The 27,358-nt window shown below is 39.1% G+C and overlaps 1 protein-coding gene across 1 annotated transcript in view; it reads right to left on the bottom strand.

Annotated features, from left to right (window-relative positions):
- The window catches only part of MYBPC1 (myosin binding protein C1), an 82,918-nt gene that overhangs the window by 15,423 nt on the left and 40,137 nt on the right, over positions 1-27,358 (bottom strand). The window contains exons 14-23 of the mRNA XM_042781826.1: positions 25,438-25,604; positions 23,468-23,630; positions 21,727-21,833; positions 21,247-21,380; positions 18,034-18,193; positions 10,122-10,226; positions 8,567-8,755; positions 6,805-6,939; positions 3,693-3,746; positions 2,604-2,771 (exon numbers count right to left, since the gene is read on the bottom strand). Coding sequence (XP_042637760.1) covers positions 2,604-2,771; positions 3,693-3,746; positions 6,805-6,939; positions 8,567-8,755; positions 10,122-10,226; positions 18,034-18,193; positions 21,247-21,380; positions 21,727-21,833; positions 23,468-23,630; positions 25,438-25,604 — 1,382 coding nt within the window. The remainder of the gene's footprint in view (positions 1-2,603; positions 2,772-3,692; positions 3,747-6,804; positions 6,940-8,566; positions 8,756-10,121; positions 10,227-18,033; positions 18,194-21,246; positions 21,381-21,726; positions 21,834-23,467; positions 23,631-25,437; positions 25,605-27,358) is intronic.

Here is a 27,358-nt window from a genome sequence, read left to right as displayed (position 1 = left end):
CTTCAAAGTACCAACCAAGTTATAAAAACCTAAGCTGACCTCCTACACTTGCTTTTACGGATTGAGTTGTGCCCCCAAAATACGTGTTGCAAGTCCTATTATACCTGCTGCCGTTGAGTCGATTCTGACTCATAATGACCCTGGTGGACACAGCAGGAGTGCCCTGGGAGATCCCCAAGGGTTTAATCTTTATGGAAACAGATTGCCACGTCCTTCTCCTATGGAGTGGCTGGTAGGTTAGCAGCTGAGGGTTTAACCACTGCACCACCAGGGTACCAAATCCTTCTATACCTGTGGTTATAATCCCATGTGGAAATGGGCTATTTGTTATGTTAATGAGGTGTAGTATATAGGATATGTCTTAAATCAAACTTTTTTTTTTACATTCAACATTTTGTGTACATTTATTTTTACTCCCCAACTACCATCCCCAACTGTAAACCAGTGTCCTCCCCTCCCTGCCCAGTAACCCCCCCTACCTGTGTCCCTCATAGTTATGTACTCCTGTGTGCCCTGCATTTCCTCCCTGTGAATGCTGCCCCTCTGGTGCCCCATGGTCGATTGCTCCAAGGGATGCATCTCCATAGACTATGTGGGTGCGTCACCCTGGGTTGAGTGGTCTGTGTGTACATCTTGTTTACTGTTGGGCTGAGAGACAGCCCCTGGGAGTGAGTTTTATTCCAGGGCAAGAATGTATCCCAGGGCCGTAGTACTGGGGCTCTCACCAGACTCCATCCAACCAGTAATTCTGGTCATGATTGTGTTTTTGGATTTTGTTTTACGTTTTCCCTCCCACTCTATCCAAGATCTCCAGATTTGATCCTTTCCATTCATAGCCGGGCACCATCTAGTTCTTCTGGTCTCAAGGGCTGATTGCTTCCAAATGCTCTTGGTTTTTTGTACTCTTCTTTGCTTCCAACGATAGGAGACCATTAGCTGCATCTTAGATGGCTGCTTGAAAGCTTTTAAGACAGTCACTACTCACCTATGTAGGAAGGGGAACAAGATTTTTATGTATTTTATTGTCTGAATGACAATTGAGTCTGATGTCCCCCAGTGCTATGGTCCTGATGGTAGATCCATTGGATCTTTCTCCCACAGTATCTGGCTGTGCGGGATTGCTCTATGTCTGTCTTCTGTTGTTTCTGTAAGGATTGTGGGTATTTTTTATCACTGGTATCTGTGCAAGATTAACCTCAGCTTAATCTATCCTTGGTCTAGAGTATAATCCTGTTCACTGACCCCCATCTGATCTTCTCAGATGTATATGTGTTTATCTGTAGCCCGGTGTTTAAAATCAAACTCTTTTGAGATATAAACGAGCAGATTAAGTGAGTAGCAAGCAAGCAGACATGGGGGGAAGACAGATGCCAGGCCCCATGAGCTCTCCAAGGAACCAGGAAACAGAAGCTGAAAGGAGACAAGGACCTTCCCCCAGCGCCCACGTAGAGAGAAAGCTTCCTCTAGAGCTGCCACCAGGACTTTAGACTCCTGGCCTCATAAACTGTTAGAAAATAAGTTTCTGTTTTTAAAGCCACTCACTTGTGGTATTTCTGTTATAGAAGCACTAGATTATTAAAACACTTGCTTTTCTCTTTATTTATTCATTTTAAAATAATAACAATACAACATTTTAATGAAAAATAACTATATTTTTCATCAACAAAGGAGCTCTGGTGGTGCTGTGGTTAAAGTATTGAGCTACTAGCCCAAAAGTCAGCAGTTCGAACCTACTAGCTGCTCTCCGCAGGAGACAGTAGCTTCTGTAAAGAACTGCTCTGTGGGGCAGTTCTATGCCATCCTATAAGGTCACTATGAGTTGGAATCGACTCAGTGGCAGTGAGTTTGGTTTTCTGGTTTCATTAACAAAACCTTGGTGAGATGAGTGGCATTATTTTGTATTTTGGGAAATATCTTTAATGTCCAACTTTATAAAAGACAGCTGGCTTCTTATAACTGCTTCTACATTCAAACTGCATTCAACAAATATGTTGAATTGTTTGAAGTGTATGAAGAAAATTCAGCTTCACACAGACATGTAGTTGGAGAAGGGAGGAATATCTTAATAAACTTTCCAGCTAATTGTGGATATTCTTCCTCTTGGATTCTACTCTAAAACACAGTAAGTGGTAGTTTCCTAAAGGTTAGCTGCAATATGGAATTTGAAACCACATTAGTCAACTTTCCAGTCTGTTACATTAAAATCCCCTGGTCTGTCTTGTGTTTGGAACGTATATTTTACCCACGTCCCAAAAGAGCTATTTTGTTCATTTCTAACTTCCAGAAAGCATTAGTAAAATATCAAAAGAGTAATGAAATAGGAGTGAGCCCTGGTGGCACAACAGTTAAGCACTCAGCTGCTAACTGACATGGTGGTTTGAAGCCACCCAGCGGCTCTGCAGAAGAAAAATCTGTCAATCTGCTCCTAAAACCCTATGGGGCAGTTCTACTCTGTCACCTGGGTTTACTATGAGTGGACAACCACTTGATGGCACCTAACAACAATGAAATAGGAAGTTTTGAAAACGTGGGAAGTTAAAGATAAATAAACAAAAGCAGGCAATGGGGAATGGAGAAAGAATTGTTAAAGGTTTGCTACCCACCTATGATTTCCTTTACGAGAATGGGCTGTGAGTAGTACTTGGGCTCGCTGGCACCAGCCTTGTTCACAGCCTTCACACGCACAAAGATCCTTGAATCCGTGGGCAGATCTTTGATGGTGAACTTGGTCTTTTCAATCAGATCTGTGTTTGCAGTTATCCAGTTCTCACCTAAAGTCCATTAGAGATAAAGGAAACAAGGAGGAATGGTGCTCAGTAAAAGTCATCATAAATGTTGCAACAGACTCCCAATTAGTATTTTATTCATAATGCAGTCACTGGAAGGGAATGTGATTCTGATCTGGACTCGGACCAAGTGGGTATTTTTCCCACTTAAATGAAAAATGGTTTAAAACGGCTAACATAAACAACAGGAAGAAGGACAAACTATCAAGTTCTGTTATTTCTGAAAAAGGTTTTGCTCAGGATACTATGTATCCTGAATAATAACAATTGTTCCCCATAATTTTACAGCAGTATTATTCCAATTTGGTTTTATCATGATTGCTGTTATGATGATATTGAGCTATGTACACACATTAAAAGTCAGATGAAGAGGAAAATGCTGCTCCTATGAATGAAAAACACTGACCTTTATTAGTGACATGATCTATTTTTTCTTGACTGGTTTATTATTGAGAGACACTAATATGAGCATATGGAATCTGACTGTGTTCCCATTTGTGAAGAAAAGAAGCTGTGGATGTAACCACAGCAAAGAGGAAACACAGGTCACAAGCCAAAACCCCACAAGGAGGTGGCACAATTCTTTCTCCTTTACTAAAAATCTGATTTTTTTTTTTTTTGAGCTTTTTGTAGTTTTGTCTATAACATCAAGATAATTTAAATTCAATATTCAGGGCTTACAAATATTACATCTTCTAAAAGTTTGTATGCATTATGCTCACAGGAAAAGAAGAAGGCTTGGATCACAAAATATCATGCCCCACTCCAAGTCTAAGGGTTTTTGTTTTGTTTTGGTTTGGTTTTTTTGCATGGAGGTGGTGGGTGAACTTCATGCCTGGTTATGGAACATTCCCAGAACTTTATTACATAGCAAGAAAGTTTGAGAGCTTTCAAAGAATACTTTACCTGGTAGGTCAAACGCAGCCTCCCCATTTTCATTAGACTGTTTTGCTGATGTACCTTTGAGAGTCCGTCATTAAAATTAATTAAAGACACCCACTTTCACACCAGAAGACTATCGTTATCAGTAGTCAGCATTCTCTGTTAGTAAAGTATGCAACGTACGCAAAGATACTTGTCTTCATAACAGTGACGGAAGAGACCAAACACGTTAGTGGGGGTTCCTCAGGAGAGGCACAGCCTGCTCTGTTCGGACTGTGTTTTTTGTCCTGAGGCACCCGCCACAGAGAAGAACAGGGAGAAGAAAAGTGAAGAAGAGGAGAGAGAAGACTGGGGCACCTCCAGCTGTGGGAACAAGAGGTAGAGAAGAACAAAGCAGGGCTGAGGAAAAAGCAGGAGCAGCCACAGGGGAGCAGCATAGGGTGCTGCAAGTCCACCTTTGCTCCTGTGCCTGTCACCTCAGTCTGGGAGGGTCCTCTTGGGTCCCCGGGAAGCACAGTGCTGTCCCTGTGTGGTTCACTCATCAGAGGCTGGGAGTCATTTGTGATAACGCCAGCCCTATTTTACCAGGGCTTGAGTTCTGAAGGGAACTGAGATGGGAACTGCCCCAGCAACTCCGAAGCCTATGTCTGGTTATCAGGACAATGAGCTCTATGTCAACAAAACCAAATGAGCCTGCCTAGGTCCCTGCATTCCATAGGGGTGGAGGGGACCTGGCTGGCAAATCGGGTGGCTGTGGGCATACCCACTGGTTTGCAATGAGTTTCTAGTTAGTATCAGGAGAGGAGCATTAGAGTGGGGAGGGGCTGGCCATCCCTGAGAATCATTTTCTTCTCTTGTTCCAACTCTACCAGGAGTATGGAGGAGAAGGAGCAGGAAGCCAGACTAGCCTGGCAGCTAGGAGGGGATGTGGTTGACAAAACTGACTTATGACCAAGAAAAAGAGACACTACGTTAAGCAAATGGTCTGATTGTGAGCTATGGTGTTGGTATTTTCATAGTTGAGAGATAATTGGAGAGAAAGTAAAAATAACAGATGAGAAAGCACATAGGAAAGAGCGAAGAACAAGAAAGGAAGAACAATTCAAGAGAAAATAGGATGGAAAAAGACCAGAGGGGAACCAAAAACAGCTCACCCCTTGATATTTGAACCACTTACACTGAGGGAGATGAGAGAAAGAAAATGGTGTCCAGGGGGTGGGGAAGGAATATAAAAGTTATTTCACGTATAAGGGACATTTTACAGAAAGGATAAACAAACTAGAGTGAAGAAAGAAAACGAAGAATAAAATGCTGCAGGCATTAAAAAAACAAGAGAAAGGCAGAGTCAGAAACAACACACTGTCTTATAAAAGAACAAATTCTCTTACAGAACAAAACCTGAGATATCTAAAAGCATTAAACACTACAGAAGATTAGTCTGGGGGACAACAGCCATTAAAAGAGACTGAAGAATAAGGCAGCCACAAAAAGAAAGAAAAGACTGCAAGAAGAAAGATATACACATTGTAAAGAACTTCCATAGAAAGCTAATTCCAAGACGTTATGTGGCAAAATATATACATAATAATGACTGTGTACATATACATATGTATGTACACATATACATATGTATCTACACAGATCACACACAAAATTATGTAAAATACACTTCGTTGTATTTTATCTAAGGTGGGTAACATCAAAATGACAGCCATGTATCATTTTGCTGTATCTTCTTACTTTTTAAACCTATCAGAAAGAAAAGAGTAAAGAATTTGCTCTATTTCATACATATACAAAGGTTCGCGCTCAGCAGCCATATCAAATATAAGATTGGGAAATTCTGCTGCCGGGACAATATAAAAAAACAAAGTGGCATGCGCATGAGGTTTTGAAATACTGGAGGAAATGGAATTGGAATAAACCACATCCTGAAGTGCTCAAGAATTTACCTTTTGCATTAGTGACACTGCCCCTCTCCCTGACTGGGCTGGCCCTGGGAACTTCCTTACAATTTCCCCACTGGTTAGGGTGAGTGGCTTTCCAAGCCCTGGGAAGATCAAGCACACTGCTCTGGGAGCAGAGCACGGGGGAACAGGACTGTTCCAGCAAGCGCCGTTTCCTTCTCCTTGACTTCTTCGCTCCTGACCAGCGACGGTGATCATGTCCACATGTGCCCCAGTCCAGGATTTCTCTTTTATCAGTTTTTTCTTCATAGGAAATATCTTCTCCACAGAGGTTTTCCTCTTGGGAGGTGCACATTCCTGTGTTCACACTCCTGTCACCCAAACTTGCTTTGTATCTCTCTTTCCTTACTTGTAAGATCCATGTTAAAGGTGAGAGTGCAGTTTTCTAAGCAGGTGAATCTTAGATTATTATTCGGGGAGATACTAACAACTTACCTGCCATCATCTAAAATGGCACCCAAGTCCAGAGCTGGGACAGTTTCAGTCGCGCATGTTCTTGTACATTTTATCTTCTAGCACTGACTTTTCTTTTCCTTGTTTCTCCCCCTCCCAAATCTAAGCTGTTAAATTTGTATGTGCTTAAGCCCTGAGACAAGTTACTGTCATGTATTGAACCAACTTCTTATATGATCTGAAACTTAATGCTACTTCCTTCAAATTCTGAGCATTATTCTTAATTCTCCCTCACCCTCCCTTTAAAAAGGCAGAGCATTCTTATCAGATAGCCAAATATGTAATTTCATTATTAACCAGGAATAGGTGAGTCTTTTGATCACTAATCTCTGCTCAGTATAGGGTCTGGAACTTCCAATTTGCTTTATCCTAATAAGACTTTTATTCTGATGTGGAATAATTTAGTTCTACCAATTCAAGAAGTGAAAGTCTTTAAAGTTTTCTCGGATCCTCTTCCTTCTATGTCTTAGTTCGATCATGTCATGCAATCTGGGAGCCTAGGCAGGATATTTTTGAGACTACAAATTATTAGCATCAAGTACCAAAGAGGGACTAAATGTTTATACATTACAGAAGGATGAAATTTGAATTGATTTCATTTTCAGTGGGAGGGAGATGAGCTCCCAAGAAAGAAAAACAAAAGAAAGACATATCTCACCTATTGATGGTGGTATTCGTTTTAAGCCCTAGGAAGTCATCTTACTAGTGGTACTTACTTCCTTCAAAGCAATACTCTAGTATATAGCCATCTAAACCTGCTGCTCCAATCTGGTCTGGGGGCCGCCATTTCATTGTGACAGTGGTGTCAGTTACAGAGTCAACAGCCAGAAGAGTGGGAGGGCTGGTTACAGCTAAAAGAGAGAAAGAGAAAAAGAGAGCAAACTGTTAACTACAGAGCTGTGATAAAATGAACTGTGAGAAAAATAAAAATATAGAGAATCCCCAAGGTTTAATCAATAAAACTCAATAAAGGTACTTTAGGCATATGCTGTGTGTAATACAAAGATACTGTAGACATGGACAACTTCGGAAATGCTGCCATAGTTTTCCCTCCAGTTTGGGAGGTTGGTGTGGGAAGATAGGAGGCCGAAGGGAGTTGAGGAATTCAAAGTTTGGGTTGTACTGATCTAGAGTAAATTGCTTATAACTCTCAAATTAAAGTGTAAACTCTTGTGCTAAATCTTTCCATTGGAAAACTACTTCACTACCATAAAATAAAAAAACCAACTGCTGTCGAATCACCTCCGTCTCATGATGACCCCACGTGTGTCAGAGCAGAACTGTGCTCCTAGGGTGTTCAGTGGCTGCTTCCTAGGTGTAGATTGTCAGGCCTTTCATCCAAGGTACCCTTGGTTGATCTCAAACCTCCAACGTTTCAGTTAGTAGTTGAGGGCATTAAATGTTTGTACCACCTAGAGACTCCACAAGAAAGTGGAGACACTTTATCTTCTGTTTCTTTGCCTTCACTGAACTAAATATTTTGGTTCAATAGATGTGGTAGTTAAATTGTATGTCAACTTGGCTGGGCCTGGTTGAGTGGCTGGGCAGCTGGTGGTAGTAATACCCCATGATGAGACTGGCAATCAACGCCATGGTGGGATCTACCACAAGCAGCTGAGTAGCTGCCTTTGGGATGTGGTCTGCTTCCTGTATATAAGGAGAAGCCTTGGGAATGGTCTCTAGCTTATAGTACCTTGAGCCCTGCATGTAGCCGTGTCATTGTTCAGCAGCCTGCCATGCTCTGCCGACCTTGGGACTTACAATGGACTTGAATTAATGGCTTGCCATGTGATTTGGTAACATCAGGACTGTGCCTTTTTAATTCTCAACCTTGGGCTTGGCAGCCTCAGCAGACAGCAGCTGTCTGAGTGAAGAAAAGCCTCTAGCTCCAGTGGTCCGGGAGCTGGAGGCAGAGCTGAAGGCCAAGGCTGAGGGGCTTTCACCCAGCCCCTAGAGCCTGGCACTTTGAACTTGGACTTAAAGCATCCAAACTGTTAGATAATAAACTCCTGTTTGTTAAGGCCATCCTATTTGTGGTATATTCTTGTCAGAGCGGCACTAGGTAACCAGAACAATAGGTAATATATAAGGCAAAATTGTAAAGCAAAGAGGCAAGTTTCCAAGTGTGGTTGTTGAATCAATCTCAGTTCTTTTTAGTTACAGTGTTTACACTAAGGTACTATCCTGGGTTATACCTTCAGGAAGATCACTGGAGAGTGGTCTTGGGTGTATTTCCAGTGGGGAATGATAACTGGAACCACCCATAGCTGTCACTGGAATTTTACTGAATTCTGGGGCCTATATTATGAAGCTCTTTAACTCTACTACAGTTGTTTTTAAAATTTTAGACAACAAATTGTCCCTACCCAACCTCCATCTACCATGCCAAGAAGCTTCTAGGCCTGCTCCAGGCAGAGGACAGCAGTCAGAATCTGAGGCAATGATTCTCATGGCAAAGACACATCTCTCTTGACTCACCCAAAGGAACAAAAGGCCTGGAGGGCATACTGGGCTTGGAGATGCCAACTGCGTTGACAGCAAAGATGCGGACCTCGTAGGCCACACCTTCAATCATCTTCTTAGGTTCAAAAGTTGTTTCTTTGCAGAGATCAAAATTCAGCCTCATCCACCTGGAGCTTTGTTTCTTTTTTCTCTCAATAAAGTATCCTGCGGTGGTACAAAATGGAAACTATAAGTTTTCCCTTGGTTTTCAAACTTAAAGTTTGGCAGACACTGGCAATTCTTTAAAAATTTACATATTCTCAGTACTGTAAGTTAAATACTCACATATCCCATTGATAATTGTTTGAGATAGATTGGACTACAATTGTTTGAGATAGATAAGGACTATACATATTAGTGTCATAAGACACAGATGAAGATAAAATAACAGGACTAGGAAAAAATAAAATTGTACCAGGAAGAGAGAAAAATAAAATGCAACAATTTATATGTATGTCATAGCAACTCATACAGACATTATAAGTGAGCAATAGGTTTAGCTCTTAGTCCCTTTCAATGAAGGTAAAACCAAAAACCAAACTCTCTGCCATTGAGTCGACTCTGACTCATACAGAGCCCCATGGGTTTGCAAGGTTGTAAATCTTTAGGGAAGCAGATTGCTTTATCTTTCTTTTAAAGAGTGGCTGGGGTTTTGAAACACCGACCTTTTGGTTAGCAGCCAAATGCCTTAACCAGCACACCAGTGAAGGTGGTTGTTGTTATGTGCTGTCGAGTCAGCTCCGACTCACAGGGACCCCTCCTTGGGTTTCCGAGGCAGTATCACTACGGAAGTAGATTGCCCAAACTTCTTTCCGAGGAGTGGCTCGTGGGTTTGAACTGCCAGCCTTCTGGTTAGCAGTCACGTGCCTTAGGCACTATGCTACCTGAGCTCCCCCCAATGAAGGTAGGAAAGGGAAAATGACCAATTTTGTGAGTCCCCTTATCAAGATGGAGAAGAAAATTCTCATTCCTTAGAGGAAGCAAATTCTTCTAAATATTTAACTCTTATAGGAGTGTCTTCATATATATAAACCCATGGAACTAGATGGTTACTAACCAGAACAGCTGAAGTTAGGTTTATGTTGTTGTTGTTATGTGCCATTGAGTCAGACCTGACTCATAGCAACCCCACCTTGGATTTCCGGGTAGTATCATTATGGAAGTAGATTGCCCAACCTTCCTTCCGAGGAGTGGCTGGTAGGTTTGAACCGCCAGCCTTCTGGTTAACAGTCAAGTGCCTTAGGCACTATGCTACCAGAGGTCCCGAAGTTAGGTTTATAGTTGTTTCAAAATTAAGATATTGAGTAAAAATATACAACAGAAGAGAACAATCAGATGATATTCATTGGAGCTATTGAAATGTCAAGAAATTACAGAGCATCCTAAGATATATTTCAATTTAAGTGGATATTGAAAGTTACAGGATAACAGGTTTTCATCTAAACGCAATATATTTAATGCATTCAGTCCTAATGTGTATGAAGACGACAGCAACTCCACCGGCAGTTCCACAGACTGACTGACAAGTTACCTAAGATTGGAGACCCCCCATCATAAACAGGAGGCTCCCAGTTCATGATGCACCAATCATCTCCTACTTCTGTCACACTGGGTGCCACTGGAGGATCAGGGATGTCTGCAGCAAACAAAAAACAGGATAAAATAAACTAAATTGAGAGAAAGAGAACAGAGAAAGTGTTAATTGGAAAATAACATGTTTTGGTAATAATCATAGAGTACTTTTCTATGTCAACTAAAATGCAATAGTACTAATTTGAGTAAACATGTCACACTCAATATGGGATAAGAAAAGGGGTGCCCAATAAAAATAAAAATAATGGTTTCCCAAACCCCTTAAACTAGTATCACAACATTAGAGACCAAGTTCCAAGGGGAACCCAAGACTGTTGCTTATTACCGAGAAAACAGTAATTAAAAATATAATTGCTAAATGTAGGATCAACTCAACTCAACTCACTGCCGTGGAGTAAGATCTGACTCATAGTGACCCCTCCTCCAGTTTCCGATGCAGTATCACTACGAAAGCAGATTGCCCAACCTTCCTTCCGAGGAGTGGTTGGTGGGTTTGAATCTCCAGCCTTCTGGTTAGCAGTCAAGTGCCTTAGGCACTACGCCACCAGAGCTCCTTATTTTTTAACCATAAATCAAATTTCCAGCAGAAGTGAGTCAAGGAATTTCATTAAGAATCAATTAATCAAATTTACTATCAGTCGGAAGATTTAAGACATTGATTGTAAAAATCCAAGTTAGGAATGGCCAGTTATCAGGTCCTATAAATATATCTCAGTGTGTGATAAAGTGATTTTTTTTTCCCCTGTCAGTTTAAAATATGTTTCTTAACAGAAAATTAAAGTGAGGAGAGAAGACGATGAGACTCTGGGACACTGGTAATCCCCTAGACCCATTTCACTTGGTTTCAGGCTGTGGAAAAAACTACATTTAGATGGCCAAGTAGGGACCAAGGCACATCCTACTCCACTCCAATGATTTTTAAAAAAATACATTTTATTGAAATATAATTTATGTACAGTGAAACACACAAAACTAAAGGACATGGGTCAATGCTTTTTTTTTTTTAGTTTTTTGAAGTGTTCCCTCCCCTCACCTCATACCCCTGGTAGCCAACAAAGAGTTTCCTTCCATATATAAACCTTTCCTTGACTTTTTACAATAATGAGCTAATAGTATATTTGTTCTTCTGTGATTGACGTACTTCACTCAGCATAATGTCGTCCAAGTTCATCCATGTTATGTGGTGTTTTACAGATTCTACATTATTCTTTAGCATTGCATAGTATTCCATTCTGTGTATGTACCATAGTTTGGTTATCCATTCTTATGTTGATAGGCACCTACATTGTTTCCATCTTTTTGCTATTGTAAATAGTGCTGTGATGAACATGGATGTGCATGTATCTGTTCTTGTCCTGACTCTCACTTTAGGATATATACCTAGTAATAGGATTGCTGGGTTGAATGGTATTTCTAATTCCAGCTTTTTAAGTAATCACCATACTGCTTTCCAGAGTGGTTGCATCATTTGACAGTCCCACCAACAGTGTATGAGAGTCCCAACCTCTCCACATCCTCACCAGCATTTGTTATTTTCTGTCTTGTTGAACTTTGCCATTAGTGCTGGGGTGAGATGGTATCTCTTTGTTGTTTTGATTTGCATCTCTCTGACAGCTAATGATCATGAGCATTTCGTCATGTATTTGCTGGCTGCCTGAATATCCTCTTTGGTGAAGTGTCTATTTATGTCTTCTGCCCATTTTTTAATTGGATTGTTAATCTTTTGTTGTTGAGGTGTGGGAGTTTTCTATAAATTCGAGAGGTAAGTCCCTTATCAGATATGTCGTTGCTGAATATTTTTTCCTAATCTGTAGGTTCTCTTCTTACTCTTTTGGACAAGTCTTTTGAAGTACATAAAAATTTAATTTTTAGAAGGTCCCATTCATCTAGTTTATCTTCTGCTGTTTGTGCATTTTGGGTTATGCATGATAGTCTATTTATGCCATAAATTGTTGTTGTTGTTGTTGTTGTTATGTGCCACTGAGTCAGACCCGACTCATAGCAACCCCTCCTTGGGTTTCCAAGGTGGTATCACTACAGAAGTAGATTGCCCAACCTTCCTTCCAAGGAGTGGCTGGTTGGTTTGAATTGCCAGCCTTCTGTTTAGCAGTCAAACACCTTAGGCACTTAGCTACCAGAGCTCCTTGTCATAAATCAGGGCCCCTAAATTTGCCTTATTTTTCCCTTGAGGAACTTTGTAGTTTTAGGTTTCACATTTAAGTCTTTGATCCATCTGGAATTAGTTTTTGTGCATGGCGTGAGGTATGGATCTCGTTTAATTTTTCTGCAAATGGATATCCAGTTTTGCCAGCACCATTTGTTAAAGAGACCACCTCTTGCCCATTTAATGGATTTCAGCCCTTTGTAAAAAATCAGCTGACCAAAGGTTGATGGATGTATTTCTGGGTTCTCAATTCTGTTCCACTGGTCTATGTGTCTGTCATTGTACCAATACCAGGCAGTTTTGACTACTGTGGCTGTATAGTAAGTTTTGAGATCTGGGAGTGTGAGACCTCCTACTTTGTTCTTCTTCAATATTTGCTTTGCTTATCCGAGGTCTCTTCCTTTTCATTTAAAATTAGTGATTGGTTTTTTCATATCCCTAAAGAATGCTGATGGGATCTGGATTGGGATTGGATTGAATGTATAAATTGCTTTGCGTAGAACTGACATTTTCACAATATTCAATCTTCCTATCCACGAGCATGGGATGTTCTTCCATTTATATAGATCTCTTATGGTTTCCTGGAGTGGTAATTTGTAGTTTTCTTTGTACAGGTCTTTTATGTTCCTAGTGAGATTTATTCCCAAGTATTTTATTTTTTTGGTAGCTATTGTAAATGGTATTGATTTTCTTTTTTCCTTTTCAGCAACCTCTTTGCTGGTGTAGAGGAATCCAACTGATTTTTGTATGTTGATCTTGTATCCTGCCATGATGCTAAATCTCTCAATTAGTTCAGTAGTATTAAGGCATTTGACTGCTAACCAGAAGGCTGGCAGTTCAAACTCACCAGCCACTCCTCAGAAGGAAGATTGAGCAATCTACTTCAGTAGTGATACTACTTCAAAAACCCAAGGAGGGGTCGCTACGAGTCAGATTCGACTTGACAGCAGTGAGTTTGGTTTGGTTTGGCCTTGGGTTTTCTAGGTATAGGATCATATCATCAGCAAATAGGGATAGTTCGACTTCATCCATACCAATTTGGATGCCTTTGATTTCCCTTTCTTGCCTTATTGCCCTGGCTAGGACTTCCAGTACAATGTTGAATAGAAGTGGTGATAGCAGGCATCATTGTCTGGTTCTTGTTCACAAGGGGAATGGTTTCAATCTCTCTCCATTGAGAATAATGTTGGCTGTTGGTTTTGCATAGATGTCCTTCATTATGTTGAGGAATTTCCCTTCTATTCCAATTTTGCTGAAAGTTTTGATCAGGAAAGGGTGTTGGATTTTATCAAATGCCTTTTCTGTATCAGTTGATATGATCATGTGGTTCTTTTTCTTTGTTTTATTTATGTGATTTATGACATTGATTGTTTTTCTAATGTTGAACCATCTTTGCATACCTGGTATGAACTCCACTCGGTCATATGTATTATTATTATTTTATATATGTTGTTGGAGTTTACTGGCTAGTATTTTGTTGAAGATTTTTGCATCTATATTCATGAAGGATATTGGTCTGTAGTTTTCCCTTTGAGTGATGTCTTTGCCTGGTTTTGGTATCAAGGTTATGCTTGCTTCATAAAATGAGTTTTGGCAGATTCCATCCTTTTCTACATTCTGGAATAATTTGAGTAGGATTAGTGTCAGTTCTTCCCTGAATGTTCAGTAGAATTCACGAGTGAAACCGTCTAGCCAGGGCTTTTTTTGTTGGTAATTTTTTTATGACCTATTCTTTTGTTACGTGTCTTTTTAAATATTCCACCTGCTCTGTTCGTTTAGGTAAGTAGTATGTTTCTAGAAATCTGTCCATTTCTTCTAGATTTTCTAATTTGTTGGACTATAGTTCTTCATAGTATCCTGTTATTATCCTTTTTATTTCTGTTGGTTCTACTGTGGTGTTGCCCAATTCATTTCTTATTCATGTTTTTACATTCTCTCCCTCTTTTCCTTTGTTAAATTTGCCAGTGGGTTGCCAATGTTATTAATCTTTTCTAGTCTTGTTGATTTTTTCTATTGTCTTTCTGTTTTATGTTTATTTTCCCTTTAATCTTTATTATTTCTTTTCTTTCAGTGACTGTAGGCTTTTATTGCTGCTCTTTTTCTAATTGTTGGAGATGTTGGGTTAAAGTGTTGATTTGAGCTCTTTCTTCTTTTTTGATTTGTGCATTTATTGCTATAAATTGGCCTTGGATCATTGCTTTTGCTGTGTCCCAAAGATTTTGGTATGTTGTTTTCATTCTTGTTTGATTCAAGCAATTTTTTCATCTCATTTTTTATTTCTTCTATTACCCAGTCATTTGTAAGGAGGCTGTTGTTCAGTTTCCATGTGTTTGCTCTTTTTCCGTTCATCTTCCTATTGTTGATTTCTTAGTTTACAGCATTGTGATCTGAGAAGATGCAGTATTTGCAGTATTTCATTATTTTTAAATTTATTGAGGCTTGTTTTGTGGGCTAACATATGGTATATCCTGGAGAATGTTCCATGTGCACTAAAAAAGAATGTATATTGTACTTTTGTTCAGTGAAGTGCTCTGTAGTTGTCTATAAGGTAAATTTGGTGGACTGTATTGTTAATTCTTCTGTGTCTTTGTTGAGTTTCTTTCCAGTTGTTCTATCTGTAATTGAAAGTGATGTATTAAATTCTCCTGCTATGACTATTGAGTCATCTATTTGTCTTTTCAGTTCTGTTAGAGTCTGGTTTATGTATTTTGGGGCTCTTTCACTGGGTCCATAGATACTTATTATGGTTATGTCCTCTTGTCAATTGATCCTTTAATGATTATATAATGTCCTTCCTTGCCTATTAATGGTTTTTGTCTTAAAGTGAATTTTATCAGAAATTAATATTGCCACTCCTGCTCTTTCATGGTTGCCATTTGCTTTATACATCTTTTTCTAACCTTTGATTTTTAGTCCATTTTTGTTTTTCTCTCTAAGGTGTGTCTCCTGTAGACAGCATATTGATGGATTGTGTTTTCTTATCCAGTCTGTGATTCTCCATCTCTTGAGTGATGCATGTAATCCATTGACATTCAGTGTAATTATTGACAAGTATGATTTTTTTTTGCTGTCATTTTGTTATGTGCTTTTTCATAGTGTTGTTGATTTCTTTGTTCCATATAATTTTCTGTGCTGAGCTTGTTTTGTTTATGAATTGCGTTATTACCTCCTCTGCTGCTACTGTTTTAGTATTTGCTAAATATTTGTTCTGGTCCTCTTTTTTATTATGCTGTTAAGGTTTATCATTTTTCTTTGAGGTAACCCTGTGATTTTTAATTTTCTTCCCAAGTTTAGAACAGTCCATTCTATCTCACAGTTGTCTTGACTTCCCTACCATTTAGAAGTTCTGTAACTACACAGTTTTTCCCACTTTTTGGTTTGTAGATGTCCTCATTTGTCAATTGATGTCTCTGGATCCCTGCTCACAATCTTGTAGGCTTATTTACTTTGGATACTTCCATAACTGGGTTGGTTTTGGGGTTATGTCATCATGTGTATTGATGGTCAGTTGTTGTCTGCATTGTTGGTTCTCTGTCCAAAAGACTTTCTTTACCATCTCTTGTAAGGGTAGTTTGGTTTTAACAAATTCCCTCAATTTCTGCTTATCTGGAAATGTCTTAATTTCACCATCATATTTGAGGGACAATTTTGCTGGGTATATAATTCTTCGTTGGAAATTTTTCTCTTTCAGGGTTTTACATATACCATCCCACTGTCTTCTCACCTGCATGGTTTCTGCAGAGAAATCCAAACTTAATCTTATTGGTTGCCCCTTGTAGGTAACTTTTTGTTTTTCCTGTGATGCTCTCAGGATTCTTTCTCTGTCTTTGGTTTTGATGAGTTTGATGATGATATGTCTCATTGATTTTCTTTTGAGTCTATCCTTTTTGGGGTTCATTGGACTTTTTGAATGGATATATTCTTATCTTTCATCATACCAGAGAAATTTTCTTCCAACAAATCTTGGACAATTTTCTCTGTAGTTTTATTTTTCTCTTCCTGTTCTGGAATTCCGATTACACGTAGGTTATTCCTTTTGATGGTATCCCACATGAACCTTAGGCTTTCTTCATTTTGTTTTGATCTTTTTTTCTGATTGATTCCTTTCCAAAGAAGTATTCACATATTTGTCTTCAATCTCACTAATTCTGTCTTCCATTGATTCAGTTCTACTCCTTTGCCCTTTCAATGTGTTAACTATTTCTGAAAATTTAGTATTAATTTTCTGGATTTCTATCTGTAGATTTTGTATCATTTCTAATTTTTCATTTATTTTGTCATTTTGTTCTTGTATTATCTTTTGAAATTGTTCTAGGGTTTTCTCTGTGTTTTCTTCAATTTTGTCATTGTTTTCCTTGATCTGCCTTTCAATCCATTGAAGGTACCTAAATATAATTCTTTTGAATTCCTTATCAAGGAGTTCCAATGCTGCTTCTTCCTCATAGATGTGTTCTGGGTCTGTATTTTGGTCCCTTGTTTCTCCTGCTTTATCTTGCTTCTTTGTGTGGACTGTGATGTGCTATTGTCTCTGAGACACTATTTCATTTTTGTGTTTATATTTAATTTCTGATTTTATGTTGGAATGACTTGCCCACAATTTTTGTTTTCTTTGCTTTGTTTGGATGTTATCTATGTAAACAGGGTATTGTGCCCCTCTATTTGCTAGTTGGCAGCACTTATACACTCACCACCTGTTTCCTTTCCCATGTCCTTGGGAAATGGAGCCTATTCTTAGGTCCCTGGAATTCAAATGAGAATGCTGTCACTTTAAATATCCAAAGTGGCCACCACTTGTAAACATTCAAAATGGCTGTGCCCTCGGTCACTTTAAATATCCAAAATGGCCACTGCTTGTAAACAATCAAAATAGCTGCATCCTCTGGATAGCCGAACATTCACAGTTCAGGTTGTGTCCCTCCTTGCTATTTCCCTTCCTAGCCATAGCCCACTAGTGCAGTCGTCCCTGCAGCCTTTGGTGACTAAGGCTGATCTTTAGGTCAATTCTCAGGTCCCTACATCACTTGAAAATATTCAGGCTGTTGGTGCTGTCAGAGTAGCTGAGTAATTTTCCACTCTTTTGTACACAGCTCCATCTGTGTCTGTATTCTCTGTTTTCATTCAGGTTTTCCACTAGTTAGTGCCTAATTCACTTCTGTATATTTCAAAGCTCAGGGCTCCAGGATTATCTTCTGTATCTCTATCAATTGATTTCTCTTTTCTTTGTTGAAGAGAGTCTGTGTAGCTTGTCTGCCTATTCCACCATCTTACCAGAAGTCCATCACTCTAATGATTTTGATGTGGGAATTTATTTACCAGTTGTGTTTAGTGATGGGTAAAGGGCACCAAAAAGGAATATGTCTGTGGAGAGCTAATGACTAACAACCCCAAATGGCTAACTTTCACTGTTCATTCCTGCAATAAAGAACTCTCAAGGCAGGAGAAAAGAAAAGAAAGAAAAAGAAAAAAGGAAAGGAAAGAAATGAAAAGAGAAGAGAAAAGAAAGAAAAAGAAAAAGAGTGGTAGAAATGGCAGGAAAAGAGAGATGGTGATTTACAACTTATTGCTATGCTGTACTTTTCTTTTGTTGGCTGCTCAGTACAGTTGGGAGAACCAACAACTAGCAAAATCTACTCTGGATCTAATCTTGTCAACTTGACTCCAGAACCTTGTTCCTCAGACAGCTTACCCACAACTTTAATCTTGATGCTTGCATGTGCTTCTCCGGCTTCATTTTTCAGATTTATGTGGTAAACACCCGAGTCGTCCCTTTCGGCTATGTCAATGACCAGACTACTGCTGTCTGGGTAAGATTCTGCTCTTATCCGGCCACTGCCCTCCATAATAGCCTAATGGGGGAAAAAAAAAAAAGGCATGACGTAGATAACAACAAAGGCTACTCTAGGGTACCTCATAACACAAGCTACACATGATACCAGTGCCTAACTATATTTTCTCACTTTAATTCTCCACCAACCTCAATAACAAAGACATTATTACCCTATTGACACATGAGGAAACTGAGGCTTAACTTGCCCAAAGTCACACAGCTAAGAACTGGTAGAGTTGGGATTTGACTCCAAAGCCCATTAACTACTAACTCACCAAAAAGAAAGTCAGAGGGCTAAAATATGAGTGTAGAAGTATAATTATAGAGAAAAGATCTTCTTTGAATATGAAATTAGAAATACTGAAACTCAACACCTTGGCAAGAATGATTTTCTGGGTTTGAAGACTTAGGTCCTTAGTCTTGTGGGACAACTCAGTCAACCAGCACCACAAAGTTCATGTTCTTCATCCTAGTGAGGTGAGTAGTGACTAGGGTCTTAAAACTTTGCAAGCAGCCACCAAAGACAAAATTATTGGTCTCTACTCTTGAGGAGCAAAAGAGAGAGAGGAAACAAAAAGAACGTAGTCTTTCTTCTCTAAGTAGTAGGGCTAATAGCCTACACAAGCCACAGCCTCATCTACTCTGAGACCAAAAGAACTAGATGGTACCTGGTTCCTACTACCAACCATTCTGATCAGGGCCACAATAGATGGGCCTGGATAACATAGAAGAAAAATGTGGAACAGAACTTGAACTTTTAAATAAAAGTCAAGACTTACTGGACCAGTTGAAATTGAAGGATTCTCTGAGATGAGTGACCTGAGATATTCTTTAAACCTTGAACCAAAACTATCCCCTGAGGTTACCTTTTAGTGAAATAAAGGATTGGCACACAAAATAAAGGATATTACCCATGAGTGCAGGGCTCCATTAAACAACTATCTGTATGAGGCCAAAAGGTCAAAAATTACAGCAAAGACGAGAAAACAAGGCAGGCAGTAAAACTAGAGTCCTAGAAATGGAGCATCAGAGCACAATGAGAATGTCGACACATTGTGAGAAATGTACCTAACGGCACTGAAGACGTGATAAGAAATTGCCAAATGGGAAACTATTTGCTGTGGAAATTCTCACCAAAAACATAATAAAATAATATTTATTAAAAAAAGAAAAAAATACTTAAACTCATGTCAGAAACTTCTGTACAGCTTCCTCAGTATTGATTTTCCCTTCCAGTCGGACATGCAAGAGTGAACATCTAATTCCCAAAGACAGAGTGGGATTGAGCCTCCTATAATATTTTCTTCTTCTTCTTTTTTTTTTTTTTTTTGCTTCCTTCCTTCTTTCTTAAACCAGAGATTTTAAGCAGCATTATTTCTGATTTCTAGACCATATCTTCTACATAAGGATGAATAGCTAGTATACAGAGAGGATAAACAGAGAAGGTCCAGGTAATTTAGAAACTGGGTAAATAGCCACTAACTATTAAGTTAATTTTCTACTCTTTTGTACCTGGATTATGTCTCATATATCTTCAATAATATAAGATTGTGACAACAGTATAAGAATTCCTGAAAAGTTTTCATAATTATTCTATTTCAAAATAGAACAAAATTTCCTCATGTTAACCAAATACTCATTTTAAGATTATAAAAGATGATCAGCCTTTTTTTAAAACATCAAAGGAAAAATGAACTGATTAGTACTCAGTTGAGTATTTGAGAAAGACCCTCTGCAGATTTCCAGGCCTCTTGCTCTGTATCCATGCTCTCCTCTAGTACATGGCCTGTGACTTCTAGCTGCCTTGATCTTCCTGGACTCAGGAAGTCCTAAATTCAGGGATTCTACTGGGTCTTGCCTGGGTTGTCCTTCTCTATACCACTGGCTGGAAACCCTCCCAAAGTAACTATTGTGTGCTGCCAAGTCAATTCCAACTCATAATGACCCTATGAGACAGAGCAGAATTGCCCCCATAGGATTTCCTAGGCTGTAATCTTTATGGGAGCAGATGGCCAGGTCTTTCTCCCATGGTGGGTTTGAACTGTTGACCTTTCAGTTAACAGCCAATTGCTTAACCATTGAGCCTCCAGGATAGGAAGCTAAGGTAATCATAGGGCTCACTTCATTCACTTCCCACCTCTCAGGGATCATTGTTTGATATATTGAAAGCCATTGGTTCATACATTTTTGCTTTTTTTAGGAGGTTATTTCAGGCGTGTAAGTAAATCTGGTCCCTGTTACTCCATACTGGTTGGACATAGGCATCTCATGTTCTGCTTTTTAAAAGTAAAACACTTTATACAGGAAGCCACAGGGTGATACTGGAGCTGGTGGTACTCTGTAATTCCAGCATTATTTATTTTTCTCCTCCTCATTCACTCAACTCCACTAACATTGGCCTTCTATGTCTCCTACATAACAAACCATTCCTTCCCCATGGCTGTACTTACATTGCATCTGCTCAGAAAATGCTTCCCTTCATCTTCACGTAATGGATTCTTTGTTGTCATTTATAGTGGCTATCTTTTGCTATCATATCACCTGGTTTTGTTCGTAGAACTTACTACTATTTGACATGGTTTTATTCATTTATTATTATTATTTATTTCATTGTCTATCTCTCTTCCATCCTACGTGATACTCATGAAAAGGAGAGTAGGGACCTTGTTCACTGCACCTAAAAACATGACGGACACAGAGTCATAAATAAATAAACCCAAACCCACTGCCATCAAGTCGATTCCGACTCATAGTGACCACCATAGGGTTTCCAAGCCTGTAAATCCTTCTGCTTCATCTTTCTGCAATGGAGTGGCTGATGGGTCCAAATCCCTGACCTTTTGGCTAGCAGCTAAATGCCTTAAACCCCTGTGCCACCAGAGTGCCTTTGGCACACAGTAGGTAGTCAGAAATATGAAAAGTAAATGAATGGTATTAAGAAAATCAGTGATCTTTCTTCCTCAAAGGAATTATATAGGTAACACACCCTGTACTTTTATTTTCCTTTCCCCTCTGTCAGAGAGCAGGGGATGTGTGTGTGTGTGTGTGTGTGCGCACATACATAGATCAAACCTTATCTGCTCGGCTCCAAAGGGCTTTAGGAGGTGGTTCTCCAGAGATTGGGATCTCAAGACGAAGCTTGTTTCCTGCAATTACTGTCACTGTGTTATCAGCGTCAAGACCATCCAGGATGATCTTAGGAGGGTCTGGAATATTAAACATGGCCTTTGTTATCAGAGAGTCATTTGCATGTGAATATCTGGGCTAGTGCCCAGCTAGTGCTAAACACTGGTCACACTCACTCACTTACTCACTGCCATCAAGTCAAACCCGACTCATAGCAACCCCTCTTTGGGTTTCCAAGGCAGTATCACTACAGAAGTAGATTGCCCAACCTTCCTTCTGAGGAGTGGCTGCTGGGTTTGAACCACCAGCCTTCTGGTTAGCAGTCAAATGCCTTAGGCACTATGCCACTAGAGCTCCCTATAATTCCAAAGGAAGTAAAAACAAACAAACACAAATACAACTCTGTAATTTCTTTGATCTACTCACCAACAACATGAACTCTGGCAGGCAAAGTAACAGAGTAGGCATCTGGTGCAAACACATAATCACCTTCATCCTCAACGAGGGAACTCGCTATTACTAACTTGTGGATTCTAAGGAAATGAGAAAAACATATTTCTAAGACTTTGCAAAGATTTAGATCATCTATTATGACCCAACATGAAGAGATATTTGGCCTTTATCTGCTTAATTCATTTAGTGCAGTCTAGAGAGAAAGAGAGAATAGACAAAGAAAGGGAGAAAGAATGAACGTGAAGCCTGAATCTTCCTATATACTGATCCACATTAAATCTTTATTTTGGATTATACAGAATTACCTCTGCAAAGATAGCCTACTTATTATGTACACAAAAGTCTATTAGTCAGTCCTTTCTCCTTTTCAGATCTTAAACAAAGCTAAAACAAGGCATAGCAATAATGCCATACTTTCAGAGTCAAGAAATTACAAAGAACAATCTTGACTTTGACTGGACATGCCAAACCCTAAGAACAATAGTTCTTACCCTTATTAAAGTCATGGACTAGTGAAGATCTCATGGACAGTATGGATCCTCTCTCTGAAGAGAGGTATATGTAATTGTACATACAGAATTTTGCTTACAATTTCAGAGGATTTATTGGGCTTCCTGAAGTCAATTCATGATCTCCTAAAGGTCCACAGATCCAAGGCGAAGAACCCTGGCCTTAGATCTTTGGTAGATTATGTTATTGTTGGGTGCTATCAAGTTGGTTCCAACACATAGTTACCCGACATACAACAGAATGAAACACTTCCGGTCCTGTGCCAGCCTCACAATCCTCACTCTGCTTGAGCCCATTGTTGCAGCCACTGTGTCAGTCATCTCACTGAGGGTCTTCCTCTTTTGTGCTGACCCTCTACTTTATGAAGCATGGCGTCCTTCTCCAGGGACTGGTTCTTCCTAATAATGTGTCCAAAGGACCGGAGACGAAGTTTCATCATCCTTGCTTCTAAGGGGCAGTCTGACTGCAGCTCTTTCAAAACAGATGTGTTTGTTTTCTAGCAGTCCGTAGTATATTTAATATTCTTTGCCAACACCGTAATTCAAAGACATCAACTTTTCTTCTGTCTTTTGTATTCATTGCTCAACTCTCACAAGCATATAGCATATTCTAAGGATATCATGTTTGGTAAAGTAGAGGATCAGTGAAAATGAGGGAAACAAGATGGATTAACACAGCAGCCTGAAGAGTGGGCTAAAACATACCCATGATTGTGAAGACGGCACACGTTATCGTTATGTATAAGGTGCCATGAATTGGAGGAAGACGGATGGAAACTAACAACAACAACATACTCTTAAAAAAATAGTGGCAAGGTCATTTGACAGTTTTTGGTTAAGGAGTGTTAAATTATTTTGACCAGCTCCTCAACTGGAATTCAGTATCATTCCTTTAACCTCATGTTTAGATGGGACTTTAGATGGAAAGAATCAATGAAGGGTTGGTTCTTAAATAAGCAAAGCACTATGGTGTGAAGTGCAGACACAAGCTCACAGGTAGGACATGATGGATTGCCCAACCTTCCTTCTGGACACGATGTACAATAGAGAAATCACACCTTCCTGCTAACTGGAAGCAAAGATCCAGAAAGATCCTCCTCCTTGTATGGTCACTCTTCAAATATCCCATCAAGTATGTAATTTAGAAAGTGTAGAGAGAGGAGATGGGAACCAAGTCTCACTTGTGGATTACCAAGCTTGCTTACCTTCCTTTGTGAATAACCTTTAGACGGTCACTCTCCTGAACAGGTAGGCCATTTTTAGTCCATTTTCCTGAGATGTTTTCAGAGATTTCACACTTCAAGCAGATTTCTTTTCCAAGCTTTACAGTTTGATCAGTCAGAGGAGTCAGTATCTTCAGAGGTTTCACTATAGAAAGAAATTATGTTGTTAGTTGTCATTGAGTTGATTCCAACTCATGGCAACTGCAAGTGTGCAGAGTAGAACTGCACTGCACGGAATTTTCAAAGCTGTGAGCTACTGGGAGCAGATTTTCAGGCTTTCCTTCTGGGGTGTCTCCAGGTGGGTTTGAATAAATAGACCATCTCAAATGCCAAACCCAAACTCTAGACAAGACAGTGTCATTAGACAATGATACAGTCAGTTCTGCCACAACACTTGTTTAGAAAATGAGACTCTGTCCCAATACAATTGATACCTTAGGGAACAATTTGAGCACAACATGCATTTCATGTTTGCTTACACACAATTTCATACATGAGAATAGTTAAACATATGCAGGAAATTGAATCCAGCTGAAGTGAGTTAGGGATGCCCAAGTACATACATGTACATGCCTCAAACATTTACCAGCTACCTCAGTTCAATGTGTGATTTAAGCCATACCACCAACATCTGAAGTTACAACTCTCCATCTGATTCAAATAATCCTCCTTCCACTTCACTATCCAAAATGGCAATACTTCTGACACCCACTTCCACAAGCAAACTTCAGATTTTTTTCAAGGTAGAGTGCCATATTTATTGTAGTATTTAGAAACTATTTAACATTTGCAACACTGTACTACTGTTTTTTATAAGATTCCTGTCTCTTTTTTAATGTGCCACCAGGACAAAGTTTTGGAGTGTTGTATCCCAACCTTATTTTTCCCATAAGCCCTATGGTTTTAATTGTATGATTTTGAACACAATGATGAATTTTAGGAATGTATCTGTTGTATTACTTCAGTGTAACTATAACTGCTTTCAATAGATACAAATATTAGATACATATCTGCCTATGGCTGAATTTTTTATATTAAACTTAAGTTTCTGTTTCCACAAAACACAAAAAGTGTCTTGAGATGGTTCCTGAATAATTCAGTGATTATATGAATTATAACTGGGCTGAAAAAAGAGCCAAGAAGCAGAATTTCTTTTCTGCATGTATTACCAGTTATCCTCAATAATTTGCCAACTGGGACAGGCTGACACTGAGCACTGACTGCTATACGAGGTATTTGGTGATGATGTACATTAATTCTCTCATGCCTCTGAAGCCTAGTAGCAAATTAGCTCTTACAACGTTCTTACAATGCTCTCTTGGTTTGAGTAACGTTCTTCTTACTCCTTGTATCCTTGACAAGATACGAATATAATTGTAGAATGTTGAATGTTTATTTAATGAATGAATAGTAAGTTTGCTTATGGATTTAGCAAACATTATCAGGATTTGACATCATATCTAAGTGTTTAATATTTATTTATATGGTGTTGGGATAAAAATATTTCTTAATCAACGTTTCTGGCAGTTTACAAATATGTTTCCCAATATTGGTGCTCTACTATCAAATTAGGAGCTCTGGTAGCGTAGTGCCTAAGACACTTGACTGCTAACCAGAAGGCTGGTGCTTTGCACCCACCAGCCACTGCTCGGAAGGAAGGTTAGGCAATCTACTGCCATAGTGATACCGCCTCAGAAACCCAAGGAGGGGTCGCTATGGGTTGGATCTGACTCAATGGCAGTGAATTAAGTACTATTAAATTGATGGGTTTCTTTCTCAAAGAGCCTGATTGATCTGACATAGCAACTCAGTTAAAATGGAATCTAACTTTACATATTAAAATTGTCACAAGTAGGAATTAAACAGATTAAAATTTGCCTAAAACAGAATTAACAAACGCTCAAATCAGTAGTGAGCACAAGTTGGAAGGTATCTACAGAAGTCTTACTCACAGTCAACACTCAGTTTAGCAGATGATTGTCCCCCTGTTGTCATCACTGAATATTCTGCAGTGTCAGCCTTTGTCGCTCCTTCTATGATCAATGTGTGCTTTTTGCCTTCAACTTTAACTCGGTATCTTGATTTGGGACCAAGGTAGATCTCCTCACCATTCTTAAACCTGGGTTCAAATGGATTATAATACAAGTTTTAGAAAGGATCCTTCGGATACAACCACACAGAAATAAAATTTATTAGTTGTTTCTGGAGGGAGGGGATGAGGGAGTTATTGCTTAAGGGGTACTGAGTTTCTGCCTGGGGTGATGAAAAGTTTTGAAAACAGGGGTGATGGTTTCACAACATGATGAATTAATTACTTTCATTGAGTTGTACACTTTAAAATGGTTAAAATGGAAAAAATATGTTAGATAGTTTACCACAATAAAGAGAGAGAGAGAGAGGAGATAGGCCTTGCTGGTCTTATTTATTGCTATATTCCAGTGTCTTAGTTTGGCAGATTCCAGACAGTCAGAACACTTGTTCTGTTTTTTGTTGAGACCAAGATGGCAGCATTTGGCCAAAAACAAACTCAGAAGGTGGGAAGGGGCAGGAAAGAAGGATGAAAGGAAACGGGGAACCCAGGAGGAAGTGGGAAGAGTGCTGTTACATTGAGGGGACTGTAACCAATGTCACAAAACAAAATGTGTATAAATTGTTGAATGGAAAACTAAGTTTCTCTGTGAACATTCACCCAAATTATAATACAAACTTTTAAAAAGAGAACTATTTGTTGAGTTAAACAATATATAAATCAGTCAACTATCTATAAATGGATTAGTATTTTAACAAATATTATCTGCAACATTATACTGAAAGGGTATAAGCCACTTCTCACTCAGAATCAATCAGATGAAAATGCTAAGAAAAGTTATAATCCACATTTTGGGCTCTTGATAAACACTCATAAGAATAACATCATTTAATCCACTTTAGAAATAGCTATGATTCCATATCAGAGATAACACTCTACTCTGCCCAAATTACTACAGATTCCTGTTGTGTAATTTACTATATAAATTACTCAGTACAATAGTAAGATTCAGAATCTTCTGGTTTTCAGTTTTGAGATTGCTCACAGGGAATCTGAGAAAATACTCTCACCTCCCTGATTGCCAACCTCCCCATATTACACATATACATTCTCATTCTCTCCATGTCTGTCTCTTTCTCTCTCCCCCCACATATACACACATATATCTCGAAAACTGTGAGAGCTGGAACTCCGAAGATTGCCTTGTTTTTATGGAGCTTCCAAGCTTTCTGCCTGTGTCAGGGTGCAGTCTAACCATTTTTCTCTTTCTTGCTTTAAAAGTGGAAGTTGTTTGAGTTTTCCTTCTCCGACAGGTTTCTGCCTTATACAGTTTCTGGCTTTTGCAGGTTTTACCATATATGCTTTTATTTTTAAAAGCAATTGGCGGTTCGCAAGCTATAATATTTTTCTGAGGTACTATAATATTAAAGTGACCAGGAATCAAATGATAAAGAAAAGAAAACTTGTTTTTCCCTCCAAGAAGAAATGCAGTACTGGCATAGTGAGAGGAAGCATGGGACAGAGGTTAAGAGCATCCAAGGGCGTTGGAGTCACACAAAACTGGTAAGCTTCAGTCATCAATCTATTATAAGGACCTATTTTCCTGCATCCTCATCCATATCTGGATCTTTTCTCAGTCTCATAGGTGAAAAAAATAATAACAAAAATGGTATCATAGTATAGCTTTCATTATCATCTCTACTAACACTGAGATTGGCACTCTTTTTGTATATATAAAAGTCATTTGTTTTTCCAACAATTAGAGAAAGAACAGCAAGAAAAGCCCACAGTCACCAGAAGGAAGGAAATAATCAAGATTCGAGCAGAAATCAATGAAACAGAAA

The sequence above is a fragment of the Orycteropus afer genome, unplaced genomic scaffold (genome assembly GCF_000298275.1).
Source record: "Orycteropus afer afer isolate SDZICR_OR568_19922 unplaced genomic scaffold, OryAfe1.0 scaffold00177, whole genome shotgun sequence".
NCBI lineage: Eukaryota > Metazoa > Chordata > Mammalia > Tubulidentata > Orycteropodidae > Orycteropus > Orycteropus afer.
The sequence above is the reverse complement of the archived record's forward strand: the minus strand, read 5'-3'. Positions and strand labels throughout refer to the sequence as shown.